This window comes from Mytilus edulis, chromosome 10 (genome assembly GCF_963676685.1).
Source record: "Mytilus edulis chromosome 10, xbMytEdul2.2, whole genome shotgun sequence".
Taxonomy (NCBI): domain Eukaryota; kingdom Metazoa; phylum Mollusca; class Bivalvia; order Mytilida; family Mytilidae; genus Mytilus; species Mytilus edulis.
This window is the reverse complement of record NC_092353.1, coordinates 53135442-53150146: the sequence shown is the minus strand read 5'-3', so window position 1 is coordinate 53150146 and position 14705 is coordinate 53135442. Positions and strand designations below refer to the sequence as shown.

The window sequence follows — 14705 nt, the reverse complement described above, 5'->3', positions numbered from 1 at the left end:
GACCACAGTCATTCTGTTTCAGAAACCTATGCTGTGTCAACTATTTAATCACAATCCAAATTCAGAGCTGTATCCAGCTTGAATGTTGTGTCCATACTTGCCCCAACCGTTTAGGGTTCGACATTTGAGATCGTATAAAGCTACGCTCTGCGTAGCATCTGGTTTCACGTGTTTCTGTATTCAGTACCCCCTCCCCCTTTACCATCCTCTTAGATGCAAAATTTGTTTTATTACTTGTTAGGGGGGTTCGTTCATCTGTCAGCTAGGCAATCAGTTTTCAATACCCTTTTGTTCCTTCAAGCTTGATTATATTTAGTATATAGTTTAATCCATCAAGTTTAATTCTAACCAGTAACATATTAAGTTAGAATTTTATTCCCGTCTAATGATTTTGTGCAGATGTATGTCCCTTTGACTTAAACTTCAGGCAAGTAATCAATTTTCACATTTTGAGGCCCCACCTTGGTGCATTACATATTTTCGTCCGTCTGTCCATTCATGAATCTGTCAGTGCGTCCTTTTGTCTGTCTGTCCAGCTTCAGGCAGAAGTTTTTAGTCAACGAAGAAGTTGAAGTTTGATCGACTTAAAACTAGTAGACATGTTCTCTGATATTATCTTTCTAATTTTAATGCCAAATTAGTGTGTTAACCCCAATTTTCATGATCCCCACTGAACATAAAAAATGTGATTCAGGCATCTTAACAGATTGAGTAAAATTTTTGTTCTGGTCTGATGATAAAGTTAAATAAAGAGTTGTAACTTATTTTCATATATAAAACTATTATCATGAAAACTATGCATGAATATTAACTGTAAAAAGCACAAATGATCAGCATTAAATAATCTACAAAAATAATCAAAACAATTGATTGATTGGGTCCTTAATGGAGTTATTGCCCATTAATGACATCTGTTATCATCTTGAAAACGATAATAGATATAGGAAGATGTGGTGTGAGTGCCAATGAGACAACTCTCCATACAAATAACAATTTAAAAAGTAAACCATTATAGGTTAAAGTACGGCCTTCAACACGAAGCCTTGGCTCACACCGAACAACAAGCTATAAAGGGCCCCAAAATAACTAGTGTTAAACCATTCAAACGGGAAAACCAACGGTCTAATCTATATAAACAAAACGAGAAACGAGAAACACGTATATATTACATAAACAAACGACAACTACTGTACATCAGATTCCTGACTTAGGACAGGTGCAAACATTTGCAGATAATGATTATTATAGGTAGATAGAAACTGTAAACAGACAAAACGATCAGCAGTTAAAGATATTTAAACACTGATGATGACAGAAAACATTGGATTACTTATTATAGGAGTTATTGCCCTTAAATAACGATTTGTTTTACTAAATATTGTCTATTCTCTCGAAAGAAAATTGTAGAAATGTAGACATCAAATTGATTAGCGGTATAAACTCTATACAACTGGTTTTGTCACTGAATACATGTAATGACTTTAAATTAGGTATTTCTGTTCTTCAAAGACGATTTTGGACAAGCTTTTTAATATTTGGGTATTCTCTCAAAATAAATTTTATTAAAAGATAGGTAGAAACTGCAAATCACTTTTTAGCTCACCTGTCCCGAAGGGACAAGTGAGCTTATGCCATCACTTAGCGTCCGTCGTCGTCCGTCGTCTGTCGTCTGTCGTCTGTCGTCGTAAACTATTTCAAGAATCTTCTCCTCTGAAACTACTGGGCCAAATACTTTCAAACTTTAACTGAATGTTCCTTAGGGTATCTAATTTATAAATTGTATCCGAAGTTTTGATCTATCAACAAACATGGTCGCCATTGCTAAAAATAGAACATAGGGGTCAAATGCAGTTTTTGGCTTATAACTCAAAAACCAAAGCATTTAGAGCAAATCTGACAGGGGTAATATTGTTAATCAGGTCAAGATCTATCTGCCCTGAAATTTTCAGATGAATCAGACAACCCGTTGTTTGGTTGCTGCCCCTGAATTGGTAATTTTAAGGAAATTTTGCTGTTTTTGGTTATTATCTTGAATATTATTATAGATAGAGATAAACTGTAAACAGGAATAATGTTCAGCAAAGTAAGATTTACAAATAAGTCAACATGACGGAAATGGTCAATTGACCCCTTTAGGAGTTATTGCCCTTTATAGTCAATTTTTAACCATTTTTCGTAAATCTTAGTAATCTTTTACAAAAATCTTCTCCTCTGAAACTACTGGGCCAAATACTTCCAAACTTTAATTGAATGTTCCTTAGGGTATATAGTTTGTAAATTGTATCCGAACTTATGATCTATCAACAAACATGGTCGCCATTGCTAAAAATAGAACATAGGGGTCAAATGCAGTTTTTGGCTTATAACTCAAAAACCAAAGCATTTAGAGCAAATCTGACATGGGGTAATATTGTTTATCAGGTCAAGATCTATCTGCCCTGAAATTTTCAGATGAATCAGACAACCTGTTGTTGGGTTGCTGCCCCTGAATTGGTAATTTTAAGGAATTTTTTCTGTTTTTGGTTATTATCTTGAATATTATTATAGATAGAGATAAACTGTAAACAGCAATAATGTTCAGCAAAGTAAGATTTACAAATAAGTCAACTTGACTGAAATGGTCAGTTGACCCCTTTAAGAGTTATTTCCCTTTCTGGTCAATTTTTAACCATTTTTCGTAAATCTTAGTAATCTTTTACAAAAATCTTCTCCTCTGAAACTACTGGGCCAAATACTTCCAAACTTTAACTGAATGTTCCTTAGGGTATATAGTTTGTAAATTGTATCCGAAGTTATGATCTATCAACAAACATGGTCGCCATTGCTAAAAATAGAACATAGGGGTCAAATGCAGTTTTTGGCTTATAACTCAAAAACCAAAGCATTTAGAGCAAATCTGACGTGGGTAATATTGTTTATCAGGTCAAGATCTATCTGCCCTGAAATTTTCAGATGAATCAGACAACCTGTTGTTGGGTTGCTGCCCCTGAATTGATAATTTTAAGGAAATTTTGCTGTTTTTGTTTATTATCTTGAATACAATTATAGATAGAAATAAACTGTAAACGGCAATAATGTTCAGCAAAGTAAGATCTTCAATTAAGTCAATTTGACCAAAATTGTCAATTGACCCCTTAAGGAGTTATTGCCCTTTAAAGACTTTTTTCACAATTTGTTCATCATGTTGACTTACTTTAAAAAATCTTCTCCTTTGAAACTGCTGTATCAATTTCAGCCAAACTTAGGCTAAATGAGTTTCAGAGTATCTAGTATAAATTTTATATTTTATTTCCTTGTATGTCAAGAAACATAGCTCCTATGGCTAAAATAGAACATAGGAGAAAATGATTATTTTTTTTGGCTTTTGAAGAAAATAGGACGATCCAAAAAACATTTAAATAAATTGAAAAGCCAAAATAATCATTGATGAGAGATTTAACCAAAAGAATTAAGGTGAGCGATTCAGGCTCTTGAGAGCCTCTTGTTGAGGTACATAAACGCTTATATGACATATAACATAAGACATGTTATTTCACTAAAGCCCCCACGTGGGGTATGTTAGTACAACATTTTTTAACAAACAATAAAAGTGTGAACATATTTAGATTAGAACAACATGGTTAACAAAGGTGCAAGAATAGTATATATAATTGATACAGATATTTGACAGGAAGTACAAATTATAGTAACATGATTAAGCACATGTATTAAAAGGTTTTAATAACACTTTAAATTGCAAACTTTTGCTATTCCAGTAAGTGTAAATAGATCTGATGTATTCATCAAGTCTTTAAATTTTAAAACATTTGGGTGATTACATATATCTAAAGGTAAAAACTTAGCTCTTACATTGTTGAAAAGGGTACATTTGAATAAGTAATGAAACTCATGACCAAGTTCATTAACATTACAAAGATTACAATGACGGTTAACATTGGACTACTCCTATAGGAGTTATTGCCCTTAAATGACGATTGTTTGAGATTTGCCTGGTATTTCGGAAACTACAATGGAGTGTGGAAATTGAAAAGAGTGTAACGGTCAGAAATAAACGATCTTATATATGACCATTGAAATGCTCCCTGTTTATTAATTAAAAAACGACAATCCATACACAATAGGTTGTAGACAGGTGATCAGTTTATTTCCTTATTTAGGGGCGGGGGAGAAGGTCGATAGGGTTTACAGAATAAAGAATAATGAAATGTAAATATAAAGAATAAAGAATAAAGAATAACGGACGAAATAGATAAAGACAAGCGATACAAGGTCCTAGTATTTAAAAAAATATATAAAGGAACTCCAACCTGGCCTTCTGTTATGGTCCTCTAGTTAGTACTTTCCGTGTACCTTAATTGTATTACTTGCCTAAATGATGACAAGAGAAGAGGCTCCTTTGAAGCTGGGAACAGTATATATGTTCCTGTTTGAAGTCAATACTTCTTAAATATCAATAAGAATTATGTTTTATAATTTAAACTACAACAAGTGCATAACAAATGTCAAGTCTTTGTGACAGCTGGGACTGATTATTTCTTTAATATACACAAATGTGTTTGTGGAAAAGAATAATGTAATTTAACATAGATGTAAGTTTTCTCAAATAATTTATTTTGTTTATATTTTTTTCTAAATTGTATACTTGTTTAAATTGTATTTGATGTCGTTATTAATTTTTCAAGGAGATTTTACATTTGTATTTGAGACTTGACTAAAAGACCAAGTAGAAATTTATTTTCAATTTTTTGTATCGCATTTGATAAGCATGTAGTACGATTGGATTAAACACTGTCGTCACTGATGTGAAATCCATGTACACAACACGAGATTCTATTCTTTATCAGTTTTCAAAGATATTTCACATTTTTATTTGAGACTTACCTAAAAAAAAAAGAAAAAAAGTAGAAATATATTTTTAATTTTATATGTATCGCATTTGATATACATGGCATACATGTAGTGCAAGAAATGGATCATTCATCATGTCACTGATCAGATGATGAGAAATACGTTATGGATTTTTGTCGCAGTCAGAACAAAAATTTCGCGCTTTTTTTGTTTTTCGAAGCTATTTATATGTTTTTCTTCTTCAAAATTTAACACTGTAAGGTGTAGGGTAAGTCTGCATTCATAATGATTTTTTGTTATCCTTTGCTTGGTCAAGGATTTGTATAGTAAGATCTTACTATACAAATCCTTGGCTTGGTCAATATTTGTTTTCCATCAAATTGGAGTTAAAATGAAAAATTCATACCGCCTCTCCTCCTTGTAAAAGTTAAATGATATATGATTATTTTTACTTGTCTATATATTCATTGCATATGCTGTTAGACGTATCTGATATAAATGGTCGTTCCCTAAATTTTGAAAACATAATATTCAAGTTCAGAATGTAGATTTTTGAAACACACTTTTCAACACTGAGTAACAGTACATTGAAAGTTCCTGCATTATCAAGTGTAGCACTCGATGACTTTATAGTATATCATACGAGGATTTCAAGACCAAAAGGTCTAGGATATGAAAAGGTTGGCTAGATACGATTACATAAACACTCTAAAACTAGGGAATATGAAATTCTTTTCCGTGGCATCTCTTAAACTTGTTTGAATATGCCTGAATACTTTTAGATGGCTTGTTACTTTAACCATGTACGACTATCTCCATTCTCTATTTTTTAACCTTGGGTCATTTTTACAGACTTTTTTTACGGTATATATCATCCCTTTGATGTTTTCTGATGTGAATAAATACATCAAAAGGTCGAAATAAACTAAATAATCGTATTAACATCGCGTTCCCTATGACGTTTTCACAACTAAGGGACTTATATTCTTAACATTTGATCTCTTGTGAAGAGTTGTCTCATTTGCAATCATACCACATCTTCTTTTTAATAAATTTTTTTTTTTCAAAATAAATTCCATTCAACGAAACCCATATTTGAAAAAAAAATATCTTTATTGCAATTCATGAGTTTTATGCTACGTTTATTTGTTTGACTAAATAACATCAATCCAAATCATTTTTTATCTGGGAAGGGGGCCGGTCAAAATACACGAGGGATCAAGGTTGGTTTTTTTTTAATGTGGAAAAGGGGGTTTACATTTTTTTATAAATTCAATGTGGGGGGATGAATATTGTTTACACATGGAAATTAGTATTTCACATACATCAAGAGTCTGAAGAGACAAAATGTCAAGAAGAACATTACAAGAGGGGGGCAAGGGGGGTCCCAATAACAGCAAACAGCAAATTGATTTGGTTCATAACAGATAACAAGGAATTAAAATGGACAAAAACATATAACAGTAAATGAAATATTAAAATAATTCGGTCTTTGACAAATCAGTATTTCTTATTACGGATATAATCCTTTGTAATGCATTCCATTTTCTATGACAATTCTAGTAAGAATGTGTTTAAATTACTACTCAATGTATTATAATATTTTTATACGCTTGTTTACGGAATGTATTATGGTATACTGTTGTCCGTCTGTTGTCAACATGTCGGACATTAACTCAAAAACTCTTTAACCAATTTGCATTCAACTTTGGGAAATTGTTTATATATATTGACGTGAGCTCCTTTTTTTTTCTTTTTTTTTTTTATAAATTTTAGATTTTAAGTTTCTGGGTAATGGGTTTTTATTCAATAAAATTGGTGGTTTTTTTTTCAGTTTTCAGATATTATCTCAAAAATGCTTTTACAAAGCAAGGAATTTTGGTGACTTGTTTATATCTATTAACATGAGGTCACTTTCAATTTTTATAAATTTTAGATTTTACGTTTCCGAGTTAACGGGTTTTATTAATTAAAAAGGGGGGATTTTCCAGTTTTCAGACATTAACACAAAGAATGTTTTCAGCAGTTCTCATGAAACTTTGCTGAAATGTTTATATCTATTGATGTAAACTCCCTTTCGATTTTTATTAATTTTAGATTTTATGTTATTGAGTTTAAGGATTTTATTCATTAGAAAAGGTGGTATTTCTAGTTTTCAAAAATAACTCAAAAATGCTTTCAGCAGTTCTCATAAAACGTTGGTGTATTGTTTATATATATTGACTGAAGCTCCTTTTGTTCCTTAAAAAAAATGACCTAAAAGAGTTTGAATATTCTGACTTTTTTCTCAATGACCATTTAATGAGGTGTGTGAATTTTTCTTAATAAGACTATGAGGTAAAGTGGTATATAGGGTAGAAAAAACAAAAGCACCAATTATAAGCATGCAATTTATCAAGTAGTTCGAACGAATTTTGACACTCAAAAAGCAATTTATTCCACTATTTTCAAAGGCCTTATTTGAACATTTTTTTATCAGCTGAGGTTTTGGATTGTACCAAGTGTACTTGTAAGTAGAATAATAGTTTAGTAGGGAAACAATGGCTTGAAACAAAATAAATCTTTGTTTGTAATGAGTTATGTGCAGCTTCGGACCGAAGTACATGGTTGGAACTTTCATTGTACAATGCATTTGGTTCTGCTTTGAAGATATTCCTGGCCATATGTTTTCCTATTTGTCATATTAAGAATTGTTTTAATTTCATATGTTCGTACGGGAAACAAGGAATATTATTCTCATACAAAAAATTAAGATAATTCTAAATACAGTCACATTAAAACTCCGAGCTAACAAAAATAGCTCAACACCAGATGCTATTCATTTTATTGATAAAACTGTTTTAGAAAAAAACCCAGCTACATTTTATGAAACAAGTACTGGGGACAAAAAGAAGCTCAACAAATCTAGCTGTTAGAAATGAACTAGGACTTTTGCCATTAGAAACTTTCATAAAAACCCAAACTATGATGTACCTATCTAGATTAAATAATGAAAATCTAAACCCACTTCTTAATGAAGCCTTTAAATTAACTAAAAGTTTAGATACCAAGGGAACATACTCTTGGTATACTTTTGCAAAAAATGTGTCACAAGATATAAATATTGACATTAAACTTATTGAGGAAACTAAAACTTTAAAACAGACTAAAATGTTAAAACCCCAATTAAAAAAAAGTTATATCAACTATTATCAAACTCTTATTGATGATAAAATAAATAACTTAAATGAAAATAATAAAACATATCTATATAAATTTCTTAAATCTAATATAAATAACCAAATGCAATACTACCTATCACACCCAAGTAAAGAGACAAGAAAAATGTTAACCAAATTTAGAATAAGCGATCATTGTCTCTTCATAGAAACTGGACGATATACCAAAATACCACGAAATGAAAGAAAATGTAAAATATGTAATATCTTAGACGATGAATTTCATTTTTTCTTCAACTGTAAAATAAATAAAAATATAAGAGAAATCTTTCTAAAATATTATATACAAAAATATGTAAATTTTAATACACTTAATTTTACTGATAAACTCGTGATAATACTTAATCCATCAACACCAAATGATGTAAAAGCAGTTGTTTCTTTTATTAAAGAGTCATTAGAACTGAGGAAAGGAGAACAGTAACTGTTTTTATCATATTTCTTATAATATTGTCGAGTTTTCATTATGTTTCATTATGTTTGTTTGTCAATGTATTTGCCACAACCAAAATTGGTTTTTGTATGTTTTGCAAATAAAGATATTTTTCATAAAAAAATGGAATTTATTACAAAGGTTAATCATAAGATATACTTGAATTGTCCTGGACCTCCGATGATTTCTGAGATGAGTATATGTTAATGGAATCCTTCTCTGAATGAAATGTGACAATAAATGAGTAAATGAATTGTTCAAGCTCAATTAATTAAAGCATAAACTATCCATATAAAAGTTTAGCGACTCAATTGAGGTTTCAATAAGGCCGCGGGTTATTTAACAGTGTGCACCACATTTTTTATGCTATTTCGAATAGACAGAAAAAATATTACAGTCATTTTTTATAATTTAATTCTAAATACCTTCTTAAATCGTAGAAAACCATGAAAAAAAGTTGATGACGTCACGGTCACATGACTAAATTAGGTCTATGGGCTCATAACAAAATAACGCCAGCCAATCAGAAGACGCGTTACATCCAAAATTAAATTATTTCTAAATAGATTCCTTTAGTAAATAATGTGTTGTTACTGTTTCAAAAAGTTATTTTTTAAAGTTACTTAGGATCAAGTTTTCTTTTATAGCATAATATAGGAAATTAGAATAAAAAAGACAGAAACAAAATACTCAAAGCACTGGCTTACTCCGCCTACTTATATTCATGGAAGAGGCTCATGGAAGACCCCTATTTCAAGACAATTTTCCCTCAAATATGTTTTTGGACTCAATCCACTGAGAATATTTCATTTTCAATATTTTCGTGTAATAACATGATAAGTGTTTTGCATGTTAAATTTTTTGGCATGTTTAATAGAGGGGGGCTCAAATTAAAATAGTGAAATATTATTGGGGGGTGGGGGCAAGAAATTTTGTATATAGATATAGGAAGATGTGGTGTGAGTGCCAATGAGACAACTCTCCATCCAAATAACAATTAAAAAAAAAAAGTAAACCATTATAGTCAATGTACGGCCTTCAACACGGAGCCTTGGCTCACACCGAACAACAAGCTATAAAGGGCCCCAAAATTACTAGTGTAAAACCATTCAAATGGGAAAACCAACGGTCTAATCTATATAAAAAACGAGAAACGAGAAACACGTATAAATTACATAAACAAACGACAACTACTGTACATCAGATTCCTGACTTAGGACAAATGCAAACATTTGCTGCGGGATTAAACGTTTTAATGGTACCAAACCTTCTCCCTTTTTCTGAAACAATAGTACAACATCACAACATAGAAAAACATACGATAAAATATCAATTGGCAGGCTTAACTCAATCAAAAAACGTAAATTAATACACTATGAACGAATAAATTTGATCTGCGATATCTGAATGTAAATGCACAGTTAATAAAATATTAGGGATAAACATTCAAGGCCAAAAAGCAAACAAATGAGTCCAAACAAAGCCATGGCAATTAAGACACCACTGCGAAATATTTAACCCTACGCAAATGTTTGATTTCAAAATAACCACTCCCCCTCCCAGGTAAAAATGATAAGTCCCTAACTAGCTATAACTAGGTCAACTAGGTAACAGTTTTGTTTTAATATATGTATGCAAGCACCTGTTCATTACTATTCAAATTAAAAATTTAATTTAAATGCACAGTGTAATATTTTCTTCGAAGTCTCTCAAATGCAACGTCATGAGGCCGTGATGACGAATGACCTCATAGTTGGGCATATGACGTCATATGTAGACGTCCAGCTATCGTATTGTCTTGCACACGAAATGTAACCACATTAAACGAGCGGCAAGAAAAGGGTTAATTTCAAGTAAGAATATAAAACAAACTGCACTGAACATATTCCAAATAACAAAAGTTGATATTTTAAAGTATTAATACAATACAGTAACATATGCAACTATTTTATCAGAAATGTACCGCCCAAAAAACACGAAATCGCGAAATCGTAGAAATGTATGTTAATGTTAATTTCTATTCACAATTTCGTTAACTGTCTTTAACAAAAGAGTTATATCGTTTGTTTATATGTAAGTTTGATATAAAGTCTACAGCAAATTAAGTGATTTAAAATAATCACTTAGCTTTTCCATTTTGATTTTTCTTTGAAATTGTAAAGTAAATATTTTCCGTTAAAAAAAGAAATATTTTTTTTTTAAATTTAATATTTAAAACTTTGAAAATCTTGCATTTATAATAAAATATTGAATCTGAATAAAACTCAGTCAGAAGATAGGATTACTCAATCAATTAACACTTGCTCTTTTCAGATTTCATCATCTTCTCTGGGCCACTAAAACATTCACGACTTTATCAAAACGATGCAATTCCTATATTGAGCCAGAGGTCTCTTTGTATTTAACATTATCGGCGAAAGTTAAACATGGATAAAATTTGTTGTATTTTAATCATGATGGTCATTGGGTGTCTTGCCAGTGAACTAGTATACACAGACTGCAGTAAGTTTAAAGATTTTAAAAGGAAATCAAAATTTTAAAGTACATTACAAAGAGTGTCAATTTTTAAGGTACTACAAATTGCTCAATACATTCCGAATATAAAAATTTATAAATATACAAATAGGGAAAATGATGTGGCATGGTTTCCAATAAGATAACTATTCACCATTGACGAAAGGCAGTGGCGGATCCAGGAGGGAGGGTGGTTCCGGGGGTTGGAACCCCCCCCCTTTTTTTTGACCGATCAATGCATTTGAATGGGAGCATATAAATGGACCCCCCCTTTTTACCTCTGGATTGGGACCCCCCTTTTTAAAATGGCTTGATCCGCCACTGAAAGGACGCGAGAGTGAACAAATTAACTTGTATAGGTAACCGAACGGCCTTCATCAATGAGCAAACATATACCGTATAATATGATAAAAGGCCGCAGTATCACAAACAAATAAACAATTAAAACAGAAATAAAATGGTATGAACCTATCATTATTTTTACTTAACCATTCCAATGAATGCAAAACAAACAATAGAATTAAAATAACAGTTTGAGCTGAAAAAACATCTCTATAATCATACAAACTGATAAAGTTAGTTCTAACTGAAGTAAGAAAAAATGAATCAAGTTAGCAGCAGATTTAACTAACTTACTTCTTGAATGTATATTGTTATAAATGGAGATTTTTCATAGATATAAGAAGATGTGGTATGAGTCAGAGTGCCAATGAGACAGCTCTCCATCCAAGTCACAATTTGTGAAAGTAAACCATTATAGATTTAAACCCGGCTAATTAGCTCGCACACCAAACAACAAGCTATACAAAGGGCCCCCAACAAATGACACGTGTGAAACCACTGAAATGGGATAATCAATGGTCTAATCTATATTTAAAAAAAAAACGAGAAACACTTATGATCCATATTTACAAACGACAACTTTTAATTGATTATCAAGTCTCGAAAGAAAATAGCTCACAGTTGACTGAAAAGAAACATAATTGGTACATATATAACCAAAGATGAATAATTGAACGATGTATACGTATTATGTACACATTAAATATATTCACAGAAAAATATATATTGCTAATAACCATTGTTTTTTATTAGACAAGAACCAGCACGTGTTGCATGTCAACTCTGCGAGTCTAAGCCCATACCCGCCAAAAGTACCTGGTAATCTGACAGTTTCCGGTCAACTGGAACTTGGGAAAAATATTTCCGGAAACATAAAGCTCGATGTCAGCATTCACAAGAAGGAACTTTTCCTCTGGATCCGTGTCCCTTGTGTATCTGGCGTTGGAAGTTGGTATGTTTTAGTATCTATATATGTATAGTTTTTGTGTAATATTTTGTTACAGAGAATATTTGATTTGTCTTTATATAGGTTGTATGAAATAGAGGTTTAAAAATCTGTTTAGATCTAACAATTGATTTACTTTGAACTTGAAATATTGACAACTTTAATTTAGGACATTGTCTAATATGAAAGCGAATGCCGGTATCAATTCTTTGTAGACCGTCTATAGAACCCAGACCATAATTAAACATATTTTGGTTTGCCCAAACCCTACCCAAAGGTTGAGACAGTGGGTAGGTAGGTAGGTATTTTTTTTTCTTCAAAAAAAGAAATTGAAGTATCGGATGTTTATTAGTCTTCATGCCTATCTGATTGAAAAAAACTTCTTCAAATCAGGACAATAAAAGAATAGACCACTTTCGAGTTCATCCGTCACCGGCAAAAACTCGTCAATTATGCACGCCTTTATGACGTCACTTACCAGATAGAGGGGCTCGCCTGTATCCCTGCACTATTTACGTTCATCAAGCGTCTTAGTGATCGTCTTTGTGCAGGATAACCTAGAAATAACGGTTGCTCTGTAGGTACTTACTGACAATTCCCTAATGACAGCAGTGTTGATTGTCAATTTTGAGAATTCAATTTGCCGAATAATTCGTACAATATAGAATTATAGTTTTCTAACCACTCGCTCAACATTGGAAGGAAGTGACGACGCCCCTAAACGCAAAAATGACAGTGATAAAGGCGCGTATAATTGACGAGTTTTTTCCGGTGACGGATGAACTCGAAAGTGGTCTATTTGAGTAGGCAGCTTTTTTCTGGGTAGGAAGGGTTTGGGCAAACAAACCTATCCTTTTTTTATGACCCTCACCGGCCACTTTATATAACTATACACGAAGGTATGTTGGGTGTTTACAGAATTCTTAACAGAGAGTAATCGGCAAAAAATACAGAATTCTTATTAGTACAGGGCTAAAAAAAAAACAGCAATTGAAAACGAAATATATGGGGTGTTATAAAATACAAAGAATATATAATCTATAAATGGCTAAAAAGAATTCAGATTTGAAGGACCGCCAAAACTACAAACAAAACAGAATGATGCTTATATAAATATAAAATACTGATGCCATATCGTGGTGTTTACTTGTAGCACGTATGATTTCTGCAGCTTGTTGACATCAAATTTCGTTAGCAACGGGAAAGTATCATGTCCTTCTGAGATGAAAGCACAAAATCTCTCCTGCACATGCCCAATACAAGCCGGAAAATACACGCTGAAACCAGTCGTTATACAAATTCCAAAAATATCAGGGATAGTTTCGGATCTGATGTCGGTGAGTTGTGATGCTTTTGAATTTGAAGGTTGCTTACATGTAATTCACTCCCACGACCATATGAACTTGACTTGTTGGATAGTAGGAATAGTGGGTGCCCAATGTAAAGCAGGGAATATACTTACCCTTTAGAATTAATGTTTTTGGGGTTATCGTGTTATTAGATTTTAATTATAGCTATCGGACTATATTATTTTCAGACTTGCGAGATTCACCTTTTCAATGGGTAATCTCATTATTCGTTTACCAAAATGAGAATAGCATTACGTACGTCATTGAGCGAATTTTCATTGTCTGGAACTTTTTAAACTAATTTTAACGTTTTATAGTGTATGCTTTTAAAAAAACACTCTCAATTATGTAACTGTGAATTAAAATTCTTCTAACAAATTTTAATAAATGACGAAATTTGTTAAAAATAAATGGCATTGTAAATATAGAATTGCATGTTATGTCCTCATTGTAAGATATAAATGTATACTTTAATTTTGCTTGTAAATAAGATTAATATATCCGTCATTCCTCTTTAAATAATGCCTTGTTTACAGGGAAAATACAAAGTTGATGCAAAGCTTGTAAACAAAGATTCCGGAGAGCAGCTAGGATGCTACCATGTTGAAATTACTTTAGATCATTCCTGTTCAGGATTTGGATGTATTTTTGGATGATAAATGTCTGCTATCAACAAAATTATTATGTTTATCTTATTGTTTAAGATAATAAATAATTTAATTCGAAGAATCTTATCTTTTCTAACCTTCACGAATAGCAAAGAGTATGAAATTCAAGATTTTGAAAACAAAAATTGAATCATAAAGATTTCTTTTTCAAAGTGTTTCTGTTTAAATATGGAAAGTTAGTTCATGCATTCAGTATTTGTTTTAGGTATAAAATTGGACCAATTTTCTTTTTGACTGAGTGGTCCGACTCCCTTCAAGTGACCACTAAAGGGGCACCCAATAGACTGAGCTGAATATATAAATGGCCTGCCATGTCCGATCAAAATTTAAATAGGTATTTTATAATTTCCTACCGATAACTCATGAAGCTATACTACAGCGTCAAGA

General features: G+C 31.8%; 1 protein-coding gene across 1 annotated transcript; it reads left to right on the top strand.

Annotated features, from left to right (window-relative positions):
* Positions 1-4479: 4479 nt before the first annotated feature.
* Positions 4480-14470, top strand: LOC139491472 (ganglioside GM2 activator-like). The gene is made up of 5 exons (XM_071279178.1): positions 4480-4589; positions 10813-11001; positions 12109-12307; positions 13455-13638; positions 14187-14470. The coding sequence occupies exons 2-5, from the start codon at positions 10926-10928 to the stop codon at positions 14304-14306; spliced, it is 579 nt and encodes a 192-aa protein (XP_071135279.1). The 5' UTR covers positions 4480-4589; positions 10813-10925; the 3' UTR covers positions 14307-14470.
* The last annotated feature ends 235 nt before the right edge of the window (positions 14471-14705 follow it).

Bases quoted from the DNA above. Each gene is read 5' to 3' on its own strand.
- LOC139491472 (XM_071279178.1), top strand. From the start codon at position 10,926: ATGGATAAAATTTGTTGTATTTTAATCATGATGGTCATTGGGTGTCTT. The intron at 11,002-12,108 runs GTAAGTTTAAAG...GTTTTTTATTAG, and splicing joins ACTAGTATACACAGACTGCA to ACAAGAACCAGCACGTGTTG. The intron at 12,308-13,454 runs GTATGTTTTAGT...GTTTACTTGTAG, and splicing joins GTATCTGGCGTTGGAAGTTG to CACGTATGATTTCTGCAGCT.